At 36.3% G+C, this 15,794-nt stretch overlaps 2 protein-coding genes across 4 annotated transcripts in view; both read right to left on the bottom strand.

The window, feature by feature from the left end:
• bbs9 (Bardet-Biedl syndrome 9) overlaps window positions 1-8,619 on the bottom strand; it is a 93,197-nt gene extending 84,578 nt beyond the window's left edge. For both annotated transcript variants that reach the window (XM_015054537.1, XM_015054536.1), the window contains exons 1-5: window positions 8,490-8,619; window positions 7,162-7,284; window positions 6,190-6,340; window positions 4,133-4,197; window positions 3,927-4,040 (exon numbers count right to left, since the gene is read on the bottom strand). In XM_015054537.1, the coding sequence (XP_014910023.1) occupies window positions 3,927-4,040; window positions 4,133-4,197; window positions 6,190-6,340; window positions 7,162-7,273 (442 nt within the window). In that variant the 5' untranslated portion in view covers window positions 7,274-7,284; window positions 8,490-8,619. The remainder of the gene's footprint in view (window positions 1-3,926; window positions 4,041-4,132; window positions 4,198-6,189; window positions 6,341-7,161; window positions 7,285-8,489) is intronic.
• A 979-nt stretch (window positions 8,620-9,598) lies between these two features.
• nt5c3a (5'-nucleotidase, cytosolic IIIA) overlaps window positions 9,599-15,794 on the bottom strand; it is a 22,955-nt gene continuing 16,759 nt past the window's right edge. Inside the window, exons 1-8 of one of the 2 annotated variants that reach the window (XM_015054535.1) lie at window positions 14,750-14,855; window positions 13,560-13,658; window positions 13,332-13,401; window positions 13,109-13,241; window positions 12,934-13,023; window positions 12,670-12,832; window positions 11,873-12,073; window positions 9,599-11,166 (exon numbers count right to left, since the gene is read on the bottom strand). In XM_015054535.1, the coding sequence (XP_014910021.1) occupies window positions 11,065-11,166; window positions 11,873-12,073; window positions 12,670-12,832; window positions 12,934-13,023; window positions 13,109-13,241; window positions 13,332-13,401; window positions 13,560-13,658 (858 nt within the window). In that variant the 5' untranslated portion in view covers window positions 14,750-14,855 and the 3' untranslated portion in view covers window positions 9,599-11,064. Of the gene's footprint in view, window positions 11,167-11,872; window positions 12,074-12,669; window positions 12,833-12,933; window positions 13,024-13,108; window positions 13,242-13,331; window positions 13,402-13,559; window positions 13,659-14,749; window positions 14,856-15,794 lie in introns of those variants that run through there. The other variant, XM_015054534.1, reaches the window with a different exon arrangement.

A 15,794-nucleotide genomic window follows, 5' to 3' on the forward strand; every position in this document is an offset into this window, starting at 1 on the left:
GAGAAAAATTTTTTTTTTTTAAAAAGCATGTTATTTTTACCAGTCTCTTTTTTGGGGATGGAAAATTTAAAAAAAAAAAAAAAAAAAAAAAACACTTAATACCAAGAAACAGCATAAATAAAAACCTCTAAATTACATACAGTATTTAAGCTCTAATATGTGGCATTGCTAATATTCAGTTCATACTATTTCTTTCTTAGTGTCTTATGAAACTTTACACATTAAAAAATATACAGTACAATTTGTTTGGAAATGTACTAATTGTGTATTGAAAGTTATTAATATTTTGTTATCTCTAGAGAAAAGCATTTAAATAAAACATTTCATAAAATAAACTTGGAGTTTGATGTGTATTTAGATCGATTTTTTGGGTTGCAGAGGACAAATAATATACACAAACCTGCAAATGAATACTCAAACTCAAATACAGAATAATGTGTGACACATGTTGTAAATTCTCATCAAATATTCTCTTTAAACTAGGGCTCAACAATGTTGATTGTATCTTTAACCCATATTTTCTCCGCTTTGCTCTTACTTTTCAATCAGCACAAAGCTTATTAACCAAGCTTTAGCATCTTTGTAGCGAACACATATTACTTTTATTGTCAATAAATCACAATAGAAAACTAACTATTTAACGAATTAGATATCTTACTGGCAAACAAAGTTTGAATTCATGCTGCCTGAAATATATTACCTTACTAAATAGTACGCCCAACAGTTAGCAACTGATAATGTACATGCTTTAATCCTGATAGATTTTATTTAATTGATCTGGTTTAAATATAAACTAAGAACATAATGGGATAATGCTGAATATGATATCCAAAAGAGGAAATACCAAAAGCTTAAAATGAAATGTTACTAAGGTTTTAAAAAAATCTACATTACTTCAGGGTCTTTTTAAAAAACACCAGATGTGAGCAACAAACCAGAAAAGGTCATAAGGACCTGAGCTGGAAGAGAATTAGATCTTCCTTCAAGACAAGAACCTTACTGATTTATAAGGTGTCTACTGATAAAAAACAGCAAACAACGAAAGAACAACATGTACTCCGCTTGACACAGCCCTATTTTTCAATAAGAGAAATGGTAGAACTTATTGCCATAATATCAAGTGTGCTCATGTACGTAGCATGAGGGCACCAGAACTCAGACACAGCAGAGGAAACAGGCCTGTATTATTAGTATGATTGAAAAGAAATGTTAAAATGAGCCGCCAACAAAGAACAGAGGCTGGCTGCACGCTGCAGAGGACAGCGCCTCACCTCTGTGTGAGAACATGAGAGTGTGAGAGAAACACACTGTCTGTATATGTCAGAGTGTGTGCCCATGCTTTTTTATTTTTGTGCATGAATGTTTGTGCACGTGAATATATGTGTGTGTGTGTGTGTGCGTTCACCTAAGCTTGAAAAGACCGGTCCGTACTTTGGGGTTTGTGTGTGTGTGTGGCCTGAATATGACCCAAACCCAGAGGCAGCTCAGTCATTAGAGCTGTATTAGTGCAGAGCTGCTATTACAGCGCCTACAGCACTGCTAAATGGCTGCTACTATAGACCACCACACACACACTGACACACTCACGTGTAGCAGCAGACACGTCTTGTAAAAACATTCCCATGCACACCAACTTCTGCGTATTAAGGCACACAGTTTGAACACAATGTCAGACAAATTAAATTTATAGGCAGCAGGTTTTTCTGGTTGCTCTGTGCACCTTTTCCTGTTCAGTAACCTATCAAAGGAAACCCAACAGTGTCTGTAAGTCACTGAATGTGTTTGTAATTTTAACATTCATTGCCTATGCCCATTTATAGTTATAATTAGAGAGATATTAACCTAATTTGGACAGCATGAGGAATCCGCAGTACCCAGAGAGAACTCATGAATATAGAAAATAAACCAAGGCAACAGTGCTGCCAACTGTACCACTGTGCAGCCTAATTTAACCAATGTTAGAAACAACAAATAGTTATTCAACCAGTTCTTGTATACTTGTACATGCAATGTCTTTGCTCCATTTCTGAATTTCTGTTAAGAATTTTGTAAACTACTACAGAAGAAAAAAAATATAATAATAATGCTAAGAAGACATGTAAAATTATGTTTGTGGAGTTTTGAATTTTAAATTACAGAAGTTAAACTTCTGCTAATGTAAGATTATTGTCCAGCTTAACTATGAGCTCTATGCAGTGGCCGGGGAGAAAAAGGGAATCCCCCTTCAAGAAGCAATACAACATCCCATTCATTCAAGTCATACAACATTCATTAGAGACTGAACCTCTGAAGTTTCAGTGCCATCTAGTGGAGAAATAACACACAACAGGAAAGAAGAGGAGGGTTTTAGTTATGAAAGGGGCAGTGTATTTTTTTTGTTGATCGATTTTGCTTTAAATAACTATCAAAATAAATGTATAGATTCTGAGCTTAGGCCTGAATTTCAGACTCAAAATTATTACTTTAATGGGGTTTATTTGAAAATACAATTTAGATTAATTTACTTGGGTTTAAAGTGCTTGAAATGTGGGCTTCATGCCTGGACAGGAAAATGCACTTCATACATATAAAAGCTTGATTTTGTGCGAGACCTCGGTTGACATATCCAAGACCTGCTCCACAGTGTTGTAATACCAGAAAGTCCATACAGACAAAGTCACATTCATTGGTTTGTGGCATGCACGCTGCACGTGATTTGAGTAAATGCTGAGGTATTGGTTTTAATGAGCCCAGGCTGCTCTTTCTATCAATCAAATACACACTTCCACACATGCACACGCACACATCCAGGCTCTCTAAACACAAAGTGAATGACAGGCTCATCATGCCAGGCCACAGTGTCTGGCAACAGCTCTCTTCACACACACACACACACACACACACACACACACACACACACACACACACACACACACACACACACCTCGACAATAAAGCCTTTATTTCAAAAGGTCATTTTCTGTACTTTAAAGGGGGTTCCCTGTGCGTCTGTGTGCACGTGAGTGTCTGTGTGTGTGTTTTCCTTGGGCACTGACTAACTGAGGGCTTTCCCCTACTTGTTTTTTCCGAGAGTCCGGTGAACTAAAGATGGAGCAGTTGTATGTGCCCTCTCACTCTCCTTTGCTCCTTGCACACAGCTTAAAACTTTCATGTATTTGTCAGGTGCTGCCACCACCCCTTTTATAGAAACACACACATCACACACTCATGCACATTTATTCCAATAAAGGAAAGTATACGGGACATTCAGCACTTACTTTGCACATCTAGAGGTTAAAAGTTTTACCCCTTTTTTTTCACAAAACATCTCAAACTCAGTCAAATTGAATTGAGAGCCTCAGTTTCTCCACATCTTTTTTTTTTTTTTTTTTTTATGCATTTACTCTGGACTTTGACTGAGCCCTTCCCGACTGAGCCCGTTCTGTTTTCTGTGTATCACCCTGTGTTTATTTTCATCCATGTCCCAATCAACTCCGAACAGCTTCCTCGTTTTGGCTGAAGAAAAGCGTTCCCACGGCGTGATCAGGGTAATAGGGGGGAAAAGTGATGACAATTGTAGAGACCCTGACCAACAGGGCTCTGACCCTAACCCTATATAATTTATTTAGTTTTTGTTCATAGAAATAATAAAAAAATACAAAATCGGGGCCGTGTCAATTACAAAATTAATCATATTGTATTTTCAAAGATTGTTTTTGCAGTAAAAAATGTATATTTCCACTCCCAGACACACATCCATATTTGCCCTGTTTTAATAAAAGTAGAAATGGAAATTTTAAGAGAAAGTACTCAGTAAATATAAAGACACGCTCTTTTAGTCTCTACCAGAAAAACGTTGGAGTTAAAATCTACAGCAAAAAGTTGTGGCGATATTTCTTCAGCAGCAACTACAACCCAGAAGGATACAAAGCAGATCATGTGACTACCTGTGACTCCTCCAAACGTGCCATACGTCATGTTGCAGGCTGTTCTTTGCAGGTTATGCTCATACACTAACTTCAACTGGTACTGATCTCCATGTTCCACATTACCTGAAGAACCTGAGCAACAAGGAAGACAAAAACAATATGTGCTTACTAAGCATGGATGGTGAAAATTATATGATTAGTAGCTGTGTGAAGGTGTCTGTTACCTGTCACAGAGTAAACTGACAGCTTTCTTGGGTGAAGAACAGCCAGATGAAGGAGGTCTGAACACCTAAAAGAAATTTTATTGAAAAATACCATTGCAGTTACATAAACACTGACTTTTGAATAAAAAATAAAAACTGAAATATGTTATTGATCAATGTTTTGATCTTTAGAAGCTCAAATCTTAAAAGACATTTGTCTAGGGAGACAGATTCAAACAAAACAGTTCCAGTTAGTTGTAAGTTGGATAAGAAGTCTCTAACAATAGGCACAGACATGCAGGCCCAGCAGTTCTGTCCTCAGATATTCCAGAAAGGCAGATGCTTCCTGCCTCTGTGGTAAAACTCATGTTTTCAGCCTCAGGATGGAATCCAGACTTATTTTAACATTCACTTGTAAAATAATTACTTCAACAGCTGGTCCATTTTGTTTTAAACACTGCTTACAGTTATGTGGTAGGTGATATTCCAGTGAAGTTAATCCTAGTTTTTTATATAGTTCACCACAAAACCACAGAAAAGTCCTCTTTTTGAACTCAGCAAAGCAAAAGCAGCTTTTCTAACTTTCAATAACTCTTTATTTCTCTTTATTTGTTTTGCATGTGGGGGCAACAAGGAAGTAAAAATTGGATCCCAACCCTTGAAAATTGACCTTGTCAGTGCTGAAACAAAACATTTTACCATCTGCCCACCTCGGCCTGACTTCCACAGCATTCCTCAACGACAACCTCCAAAACGCCCTGCAGCCTCTGAAGAGTGTTGTCTCAAAAAAAGCCACATGTTGAAAAAACATAACATGTTCCAAACAGACTGATTTAGTTGGATTTTGCCCCCAATGTGATGATGTGGGAAGGCTTCGATATAAACCACAGCTTTTCCAAGAATGGCTGTTCCTGCATCGCCACAAAAACGCCATGTGAGGTAGTAGTACCAAAAATAAAGGCAAAACAGGGAAGCAAATCTGACAGTTGTGTCTGAGGCCAACATATTGATAAATTTCTTGTAAAAATCCAAAGTATTTACAACTCCATACAACTCTGAAGTCTAACAAGCAGGAACTGTATTTACTTTTAGCCAAGATATATTGTTAGAAAGTGTATGCTTACATTCCAGGAGCAGCACAGTATCTGAATCAAATAACAAGAAATGTGACATAAAGGCCCATTTTTTACTAAGACATGACAACAAGCTATTAAGCATATGCAAGTTGATTTTCATAACCGCAAAAATAAAATAGCTTTTATCTTAAACTTACACCTATCTATAGTCAGAGCAACAGCTTCAAAGTTTACAACTTCTGGAAGTCTGATAATAGGGGTGGATGAAAACTAAAGTTTATATTCCCACTACGCACATTGAGCAAGCTGCAAGGGAGGTAAAAGACATTTTGCATAGAAATGACCATATATGAGTCAGATGAAAATACAATTGAGTGTTTTGTACAAAAAGTATGAAAATATGAAAAAGCGTCTCATGCCCACTAATATGTATCAAGCAGTAAATCAAACTTTATCTGAGCACTTTACATACAGCTAAGTGTAACACAAAGTGTTTTGCAGACATTAACATGCATAAAACCATTAGGCAATACACAATGATCAAAGTAAACAAAGAGAGAAAACCAATAATCACAATATTTAAAATATTAATATTAAAACAACAATGACATACAGGTATGGTGATATTTAAAGCCCCAGAGAGCAAAGTTTTACTGCTAGCAGTAAAGCTTGTGAAAAACAACATTTCTGACAGTTTAAAAATTTTTCAACCATGCCTGTGACTTCATTGCAGAGAGAAATGAGTGAGAAGACCAGCATCCAGTGATGCACCGCTCTCATTTATTCAGTTAGCAAATGCATACGTTAATCATTGTGATTCACTCACATTAGACACAACAATGTATGGAAGTTGGATATGCGAGTTACGAAATAAATCTCCTGAAACCTCAAGTTTGCCCTCAAACGACACAGAAAATACTCCAAATGAGGCAAACATTCTACACAATGCATCACCCCATGTTCCTTTTTACTACTTGATGTGGGTTCAAGGTAAATACTTACGAGACGAACTTCCCAACTTCCACCTGAATAATGGCATTTTGAAGTTGAACTTCAAGGAGCTGTGATTCGGCCATGCCGCCATCGCTCAGCTTATTGGCATTTGGGGAGAAAATCCGCAGCATCCCCATGTAGCTGCCCACAACAATCTTGTCTGTAAGACAGTTAATAAGACAGAAGGGAAACAGAAATTACTACTCACTATATTTATGCAGGCTTTTATAAGGTGATTCTGGAGGAACTGCAGAAATATCCCCCTGAACACACCACTCTGACTCTGAAACATGGCAGAACCCTAATCTGAATACACTTTTCTTTAACAGCGACAGCTTAATGGATGGCAATACTGGAAGAAAACATGCAAACGCCTTGGTACAGTGACCTCCAGATACAGCCAGAGCAACATTAGAAAGATTATCATCAAATTATATTCATGGGTTAGAATGACAGAGTCCAGGTCAAAATACAGTTGAAAAACAAATGAGATCATTTGCTTTTCAAAAGATGCTCTCTGTCTCTGTCCTTTTTCAAAGTTTCAGTCTCAGGAATTTCAGTCTCTGACAATGTGAAGCTGGTAGAGCTATAACCCAGACCACTTGCAGATTTTATTGCAAGTGGTTCTACAAATCTTGACTCAGGGTGAATAAAAGTTTTATTTTAAAAGATTTTGCAAACCATGTATCATTTTTTAACTTTATTATTATGCATTAATCTGCACATACTGTACATCTATCATATAAAGCTCCAATGAAATTCATAGAAGTCAAGGGATGTAAAGTAATAAAATACGGAAAAGTTCAGGGGCTGTGAATACTTTTGCAATATACTTTTGTAGATACCAAAATGTACACGGATGAAACTTTGAAAATTTGTTGATAGGGGGAAATCCAGAGACATTTTACTGTTCATGACCTCAACAAAAGTATACATTCAGGTCACCATGTTGTAAAGATAAGATCATCATGACAAACTGACCATGTCCTGTACCACTGTTGTCCACATCTCCGACACACAGGCATCCCTGGTCAAATTCCTCTCCCTCACCGAGAGCAGCTGACCACCAGTCACGGGCTTTGAAAAGAGACATGGCGCCTCCAACTGGACAGAGGGAAAAACAGAGGGGGCAATCTGGATCAATGCATATGAGAAACAAGCATCTGTCTTTACACTGCAGAGAGAAATGTATCTAATTTAAAAAAAAAAAAAGTTCACACAATTAACGAGGACATATGACATTTAGGATTAAGCAAATGAAATGGAATATTTTGAATCAGCAATGCAGAGTCAGCCCTTTTGGATTTAGCTTTGGATCTTTGCTCACAACTAAGGGAACAACAGCGGCTAGTCACATGACCCAAACATTGAGCATGAAGGAGAATGAAGAAGCAACTAGGTGGGGGCAAGCAGCTTTTCTACTTGATAAGTGCTGAGCAGGTGGAACAGGCGGTTAATCCAGAGAGAGAGAGAGAATCCCTCCTATCTTCAGCACACTGACCTTAAAGCCTGAGTGGCTTTTAAAGCAAATTAGCTACAAATACCTTTTTTTCTTTTATTACAATTTTAACAACTACACTTAATTTCAACTGCTTGCAACCACAGACTTGATAAAGACAAACAGTAAATGAGTGAAGCATTTGTTTTATAATAACTGGAAGTTAGGACCATTTACATGGAGTATAAAAATGCTTGTTTTTCTAAAGTGTATTTGAAAACAAAAATCTAGTTATGTAACTATTTATTTAGCAATTCAGATATAAAAACAAAAGTTATTGTTATCCAAAGGAAACGATATATGCGCAACATTAATGTCATATGTCGTGAAATTTATAACCCTAAACAATCAGCTTTTGTTTATATGGGTCTCAATGAACTGTAAGGAACCATGACAACACTCTATTGTATGTGTAGTTAATGGCCAAAATTAACAGCACAATATTGTTAATAGGTCAACTTCAAACAATTCAGAACAACTCTGGAATACTCTCTGGGGAAGCCCAACGCACCTGAGGGTATTTGGATTCATTCACAGTTTCTTGCTTGGGAAACATAATTTTTGTGTTGTAACAATAAAAAGAATTCATGACACACATGCAGGGTCCGCTTTAATACTATGCATGAGACAGTACAACTGAACGGGAGCTATCGTCAAGCCGACTGATTTAACTTTAGCTTAGCCGCGGCTAATTAGCTCTCTATCCAAGTTCCCTGCCTATAAGCTAGTAGGTCAGGAGGAGTATCCCAATATAAACGGCATTTACCGTCATGGAAAACAAGCATTCGGGGTTGTTTCACAATTTTCTAACCTTTACAGAAGCGTTACTCCTCGTTTGTTACTCCTTCTTCACGCAAACATCACATTTCTCATCTTCTCGCTTGGAGCCATCGCCTTGTTGTCATGACAGTGACGCCAAACGGAGAAGCTGAGTTAGTGCGCAAGAACGGAAACCACGGGGTCCATGGGAAAGGAAGTTTTGCTATAACCATTTGAATAAAGACTACATAGATGTCTGGCTTTTTTTTTTTTTTTTTTTTTTTTTTTTTTTTTTTTTATAAATTATACATTCAACACATTATATTTGTATAATATATATACTTTATTCCATGTCTTTAACATAGCTTAATGTCCGAATGTAAATGCCACTTGAGACGTCATATTACATGGCTTGTAGATAAATAACACATTTGTCCTTTTAAAATAAAATGATAATAATAATAATAATAATAATAATAATAATAAACACTCTAGATCCATGTAACTATTAGTGACTCATTTTAGATTATTTATTTTAATGGAAGCAGTACAGACAGAATTTAGGTAGTTTCATTAAAAAAAATCTAACATTTCAAGACTTGAGACAGATTTTCATATCCATGTTCTTGGTTTGAATCAAAAGCCTTGCTTTTATTTTATCCCCCCCTCCCCCCAATTCTGTGTTCAACTCATTTATTTAGGTATAAAAGCTTGTTGCATTGTGTAAACAGTAAAACAATATTGTTATAGGCTTGTATGTACACAAGCTTTTACACAAAAAAGAAAATCTATCAAAAAACTAAACAGTTTTAATAGATTTAAAAGAAAATTTTACAAGTTAAACCCCCCGACCACAACGCTACTTATTGTTATAGACGTGTAAAAAGTCCTTAATTAAACTTGCCAATTGCATAGTAATCTCATGCTTGAAATTTATTAAAAATAACCATTAAAAATTATTTGTAATAAAATCGTTATACCAAAATTCCAGACAAATATGCTGCATTTTATATAATTTTATACGTTTTATGTTGTATTGCTAAATTTTAAGATCTTGAAATTGAAGGCAGATTGCCAACAAATACATCAGATAAAAAAAAAGAGCAGCTTCTTTTATTCAATAGATGTAGATTGAAATAAGACACAAACTTTTGCTATTCCGTTCTGTGATCCAGTCTTGGCTTCATGAAATTTATTGCATGTTTTATTCACAGCATCAAAGAAAACCATCAGCTTATAAAAATAAAACACACCAGTCAGAAAATATATTATAAGCAATAAAACAATATACATTTCCATATAATTTCCCACATACACAGTGTGACAGTATTCCCCATTTAAACGATAAATATGTTTTTAGTCTCCCATTTCTCAGACATAAACACTATGGTAAGAAAAGGCAACATGCAGGCGATAGCAGCACATTTAAAACAGAAACAAATCAAAAGGGAACACCATGCTGAAACAAACGGAGAACATTTAGCTTTGAAACTCCAGAAACAAAATGTCAGAGGCAGTGCTCAACTTTAACCACTGAATTTAAAAAAAATGATAAAAAAAAAACAACAATACTTGAACAGGTGTTATACTGGGTTTTACAGAACAAGGAACATTATTTTTACCCCTTTTTCCTGAAACACCTTAGATATAATCCATATAAGAATATTTATTTACAAGCAAATCTGAAAGGCGTCAACCTGTTTATACTGTTGCAATTCATTGTAGCAGCCACAAGAGGTCAGTTTCAGGTTTATACATCATCTCTAACATTCAGCAACAGTGTATTTGGGTGAATGAGCTATGCTGAGAACATCATGAATATTTCATTTGTAGAATAAAAATCTTTATTATATTCCTCCTTTGTGGATTAAAAGTATATCAAATTAGTACATTAGAATTAAATAAATATGTAAGCATACTTCTTTTTTGTACAAGACTGTTTGCAATGTCAACAAATCAAAGCTATAGCCACATCTATTTTTTTTTTGTATAAAAGAATTTAAAGTGCATTTCCCAGTTGTTGTTGTGATCCTGTCAGTTTCATATGTATGACCTAAATTCTTCATTTTTCTTTAGAAATACTGTTGTCATTATGTTGCTACTGCCACAGAGCAAGACATTCAACTTGCTTTTCAGGAAATAGTTTTCAAGATCCTTTAGATGCTAAATAGTTTCCTGTACTTTTAAAATACTAACTTTGGCAGACATGAGTGGAAACAAAAAGGTCAATATGACACAGCCTGGTAACATTGCACCTCCCTGCTTGAACCTGCTTTATCATGGGCAAATCTTACATCATCAAAAAAAAAAAAAAAACAGCCATAATGTGTAAGTCATGAGGATGTTGTAACTGTACTTTTCCTCATATCTCTTTTTATCAGAAAAAACATTGGGGAATCAACATGAGAAGTTATTTCAGCTAAAGAAAAAATCCAGAGGCAAATTGTTGCAGCTGTGAAGATTTTATAAATATCAGATGATGTGAAATGTCTCTTTAAAATGCTGTAGGAGATTTGTTTGAAGGAAGAGGGCTGAAAATTAGCGTAGTGGAGGAATTAGAGACACGTCAGGAGTCTGGCTGCAGTGGGTATGAGAGAGCAGCGAATGGGGCGAATTGGATAATGGAATTATAGAACCTTCTGGAGAATAGCATTGGGCACTTCCAGTGTCTCGTCCTTCACAAGGACAATGTCATAAGAGTCCATGTATTTGTCAAGGTGCTCTTCTACCTGCAGAAATAGCAAAAAACTTGTAAATAAAGCACATTGCTTGATCAACACAAAGCACAAACGACCATTTCAAAGCTTTTCTGGCAAATTTGAGACAGCTCTATTTCAAAAGCAAATCTTGTCAGATCAGGATTGGATTATCCCACATTAAATACAGATACTTTACATCTTTGGTTTCTTTCTTCCACTATAAAAATGGTAAAAAAATAAAAAAATAAAAAAATAAAAAAATAAATAACAATAAGAACCAAAGACTTAAAACCCTGACTTAAAACTATATAAAAGGTGAAAAACAAAGTGTCAATTTTAAAATTGTTTAAAAAGTGTAATGTGAACAATCAAAGACAAATAAGGCCATTACAATATAAAGCAATGGAGGAAATAAATCTACTTTATTTTAACTTTTTTTCTGACAAAACAGAGAAGAGAATAAATTCCTGGCAAATCAAATGTTTTTCAAACTGTTTTTTCTACACAACACAAGACTTGTAAAAGTGATAAAAGTATAATATTGTACTTTCACAGACTTTTCAAGAGTGCACATTAACTATTTACTGGTCTAGGAAAGACAGATATTGTCTCAGCACAAGTTTTTTGCCACATAAAACATGTACAGAATTATAGGGGAAAATAATTTCTTAAAAAAAAAAAAAAAAAAACATAGAAGACTAGGAGACCTGAATATTTGAAGGATTAATGGCTTTACCTTGTCATTGAGGAAGCCGACCTTGAGCATGTTCTCCACATTGGGAACACCGTCGGCCATGGTGAGGTCTCCCATCGAGTCTCCCAGCAGGATGATGTTACTGTAATCCCTAAGCTGCTTGAAGTAGTCAGTGTTCCGCAGTGCACCGTCGTGTTTGTTGTACACATGGATCAGCTCACCTTTGAATCCCTTTAGCACCCCCTGCAGGACAAACATCACTTGAATTCAGAGTTGACAGAAATCAGATGATTTCTGAATGGTGAATGCATCAAGCTGTTTCAGTACATCAGCTGTTCATTCACATTGCAACAGAGAGCTAAATTTTGGCAGGTGCCGCATATTTCACCATTTTTCTCAAAGCATTTTTGTATTTAATGAGGAGAGGCCTTTCACAAAACATCAATTCACACCCATATTGGAGACATTTTGTTGAAATAATAGGGCATGAATTCATTCCGAGTAAATTTCAGTACCACCAGAAAGAATATATGACAGCAGAGTTTCTGTTTTCCACCCTTTTGAACTTTCAACTTCTCTCACTTTGGAAATTGATGAAATTGGAAACGTTGGAAGCATTTTGTAAAGTCCAGCATTACTGCAAAAGTCTATATTTTCTTGGATATACACACGTATATATAAATATAGGTATTTCTGTATACTCTGGCAGCCAAGCAACAACTTTTTGTTACCAAATGTGGAATGACAAAGTAAGTCTAAGTTTATAAATCTGGGACTGGTGTATTTCTTCTCATGTTTAGCTGTTTAATGTGCCAGTAACGCAGAAAAAGATGACTTACATTGTCATCAAAGTCCATGAAGTTAGAGACGACCTTGATATTGGGGTGGTAAACCCCAGCCTGGCTGATTACTTCCTCCAGCACATCCCCCAGACCCGCAGAGAAAATGAAGACAGGCACGTTGTGCTGATGCAGGCGATGAAAGAACTGCTCATGTCCTTCTCTGCAACAAAACAAGCAATCAGTTTATCCTGCTGTCTGACTAAGTAAACAAATCCACATAGAGGTCTCACACATTCACTCCATCTGATCCTCTGGAGTTACCTGAGGACGAGGTCAGACTCCCTCACTACCTCCGGCAGTTTGTGCTTCTCTAAACGCTGCTCAACAAGCAGTGAGTGGGACTTAAAATACCTGGAAACAAACACATTGTTAGGAAAGTACAACTGTAGGAGCTATGAAGGCCACAAGTCACATGATTTGCAGGCGCCTGAATTACCATTCCACCATAAAAGGGTACTTCTCTTCCATACTCAGGTGAGGATCAATCTCAATGGGATAATATTTATGCCTCAGCTGCAGCAGCTTCTGCTTGCACTCCTCTGTCACTAGTTTGCAGTTATCAATAACATCTATGCAGAGAAAAGATAAAAATTGATAATATCTGTTTCCAGCCTGATTCCAATGTAGGTGTATGTATTACCTCAAAATGTAATACTTACTGTGCAAAGTCGGACAGCGTTTTCCATTGACAGCAAATTTGCTTATTGTCATGTCAAAGTCTGTGATGACCTAAAATGTCCAAAAATCATTTTACTTGTCAGAAGTTCGGAGAGGAGTTTGATAAAACAGGCATGAGAAGAGAAAACCGTGTCTAGGAACAATTCAGCAATGTTTTAAAGGAGAAGGGGTAGGTAAGATGGAGCAAATATCAGGATTTGATGATGTACCTGGAGTTTGGAAGCTCCTCCTTTAATGAGGCCACAGATGATCTGCTCCACCCTCTCAGGGTCTCTCATGTGCACCGTGGGTTTCTCAAACTGAGGCATCTGGAGTTAAACACAGAAAAAAAGGCAGAAATGGGAATAAAATTTAACAGAGCAAAGACCTTTGTTAAATAAAAGAGCAGTTGAAAAAAAAATCACCAAAAATAAAATCAAAAAACATAATAAAAATTGATTAAAATAATTGTAATTAATGACAAATGTAGGTCATTAACTGTGACCTACATTTGCTTTAAGAGGAGCGGCAGATGGCATAGAGACTACATGTTGTCTCTTGTCATTTTGTATACCAATTTTTGAATTTTTATATACAGGCTGCAGGAAATGAACATCATGTTCCTCATTTTAGACACGACACCAGAATAAGTACAATGGGGTTCTTGGCTTTCTAACAGAAACCTTGTGACTGTGGATGCAGAAATGAGCAAAATAAATCCTGTTGGTCTCAGTTTAGTTTGAGACCAGATATCCACTGCAAGCTAATTTATGTCTCAAAAGAATAAGTGCTTGTTGGCAAACTTAGATTTAGTTGCAATGTAACTCTTAATTATTTAGTTAAGACTGCAGATACAGCCAAAACAACAAGCTTCAACTTATGCAATCAGAACTAGACTTTCTAACACCTCATATATCACTCTGATCCTTCAGACACGATACTCAGAACATAAGCTATAAATAACCATTAAGTGTTTTTCCCCCAACTAATATGTCACGTCGAGAAGCAAAACAAGCGGAGAGTCAAAACTACAAAAAGTTATTTTTTGCTGAGAGTCAAGTGCGTTTGCAATACAACGCATCTAATTTTATGTTTGTTTACAGCCTCCTAAAAGTTATAGTTTAAAAACTTCTTTAGAGGAAAGGCTTTGCTGTTGGATAGAGTTTAAAGCATCGCTTCTGGAAACATGACAACAGTACTTACAGACAAATTGACATTATTTTGCAAAATGTTTGATATTATACACATTTCTCTGCATTTTGTAAATAATATCTTCTATGTAACATTGGATTTTAGCTATGTAGATTACCAAAATAATGACTCCCTTTGAATTTTCTTGATACCAGTATCAGTACTCCAAGAAACAAGCACAGGCATTTCAGTAAGCAAACCAGCTGCATACAGGCAGATACAAGCTTACCTCTGGTCTGTTGTTGTCACAGGAACAAGAGTGAAGAAAGGATTGTGTGTCTGCGCAGGGTTTATATACCCACAGAAACAGGCGGGGAGAAAATAGGGGTGGGGAATGTTGACCAAAACTGATTAGACAATGTAACCCCTCCCCACCCTACAGGCTCAAACACACAAACATACTGACACTTCTAGTTCACACACACACAAAGTCCACAAATGCAGAGGACGACAAACAGTTGTGGTAACGGGCCAGCAGTGTTAGAGTGCTGTTTGCAATCCAGACTTGTTCCAGTAGTTTGACCTCTGACCTTTAAATTCAATTAGAGGGAGAAACCTTGCTTTCATAAGTACGCCTGCTGAATACTCATATTTCTAACACACAATCTACTCCACACACACACACACACACACACACACACACACACACAAGTAATAAATAGCCTGAGGCCACATTAGAGGCCATAAGGGTTAAGTTTCAGAATGAGCATCAGGCTTTTTGCTCTGACAATAGTCAGTCATACCTGTTGTGTGTCAACTCATGGATAAATCTCATTCACATACATTCACACACATGTACACACACCAGGGCTCACATTAACCAAATATGTTCCATGTCTAAACAGTGAAATAAAAATCTGAAGGCCATCAGTCATTTTGACAGGTCACAAGTAACTCTCTGATGGCACTTTAGGGCTCCCGTGACCAACATTCTGAGAGAAACTCTGGAAAAAAAGGGTAAAGTCAAAAGTTTAAATGAGTTACACTTGTTGGACAACAGCCAACAATACGAGAGTATATAAAGGCTCTGAAGGAAACCTAATTAAACATGAAGCAAGACTTTCTACAAACCTGTCCATCATACAAATAGTTCTACTTATTTATATGAGATCATAATGTTCAGTTACATTCATCATCCATTTATCAAATGTAATCATTTCTTCAGTTCAAAGAACGAACAATCTTTCAGTCACTTTTTAAATAATAACATCAGATGTCTGATTGAAGACTGAAAACAGTTTGTTGCATTTTTAGCTGCTTATTCAATTATTTAT

The sequence above is a fragment of the Poecilia latipinna genome, unplaced genomic scaffold (genome assembly GCF_001443285.1).
Source record: "Poecilia latipinna isolate Pla-1442-1.1 unplaced genomic scaffold, P_latipinna-1.0 Scaffold1258, whole genome shotgun sequence".
NCBI lineage: Eukaryota > Metazoa > Chordata > Actinopteri > Cyprinodontiformes > Poeciliidae > Poecilia > Poecilia latipinna.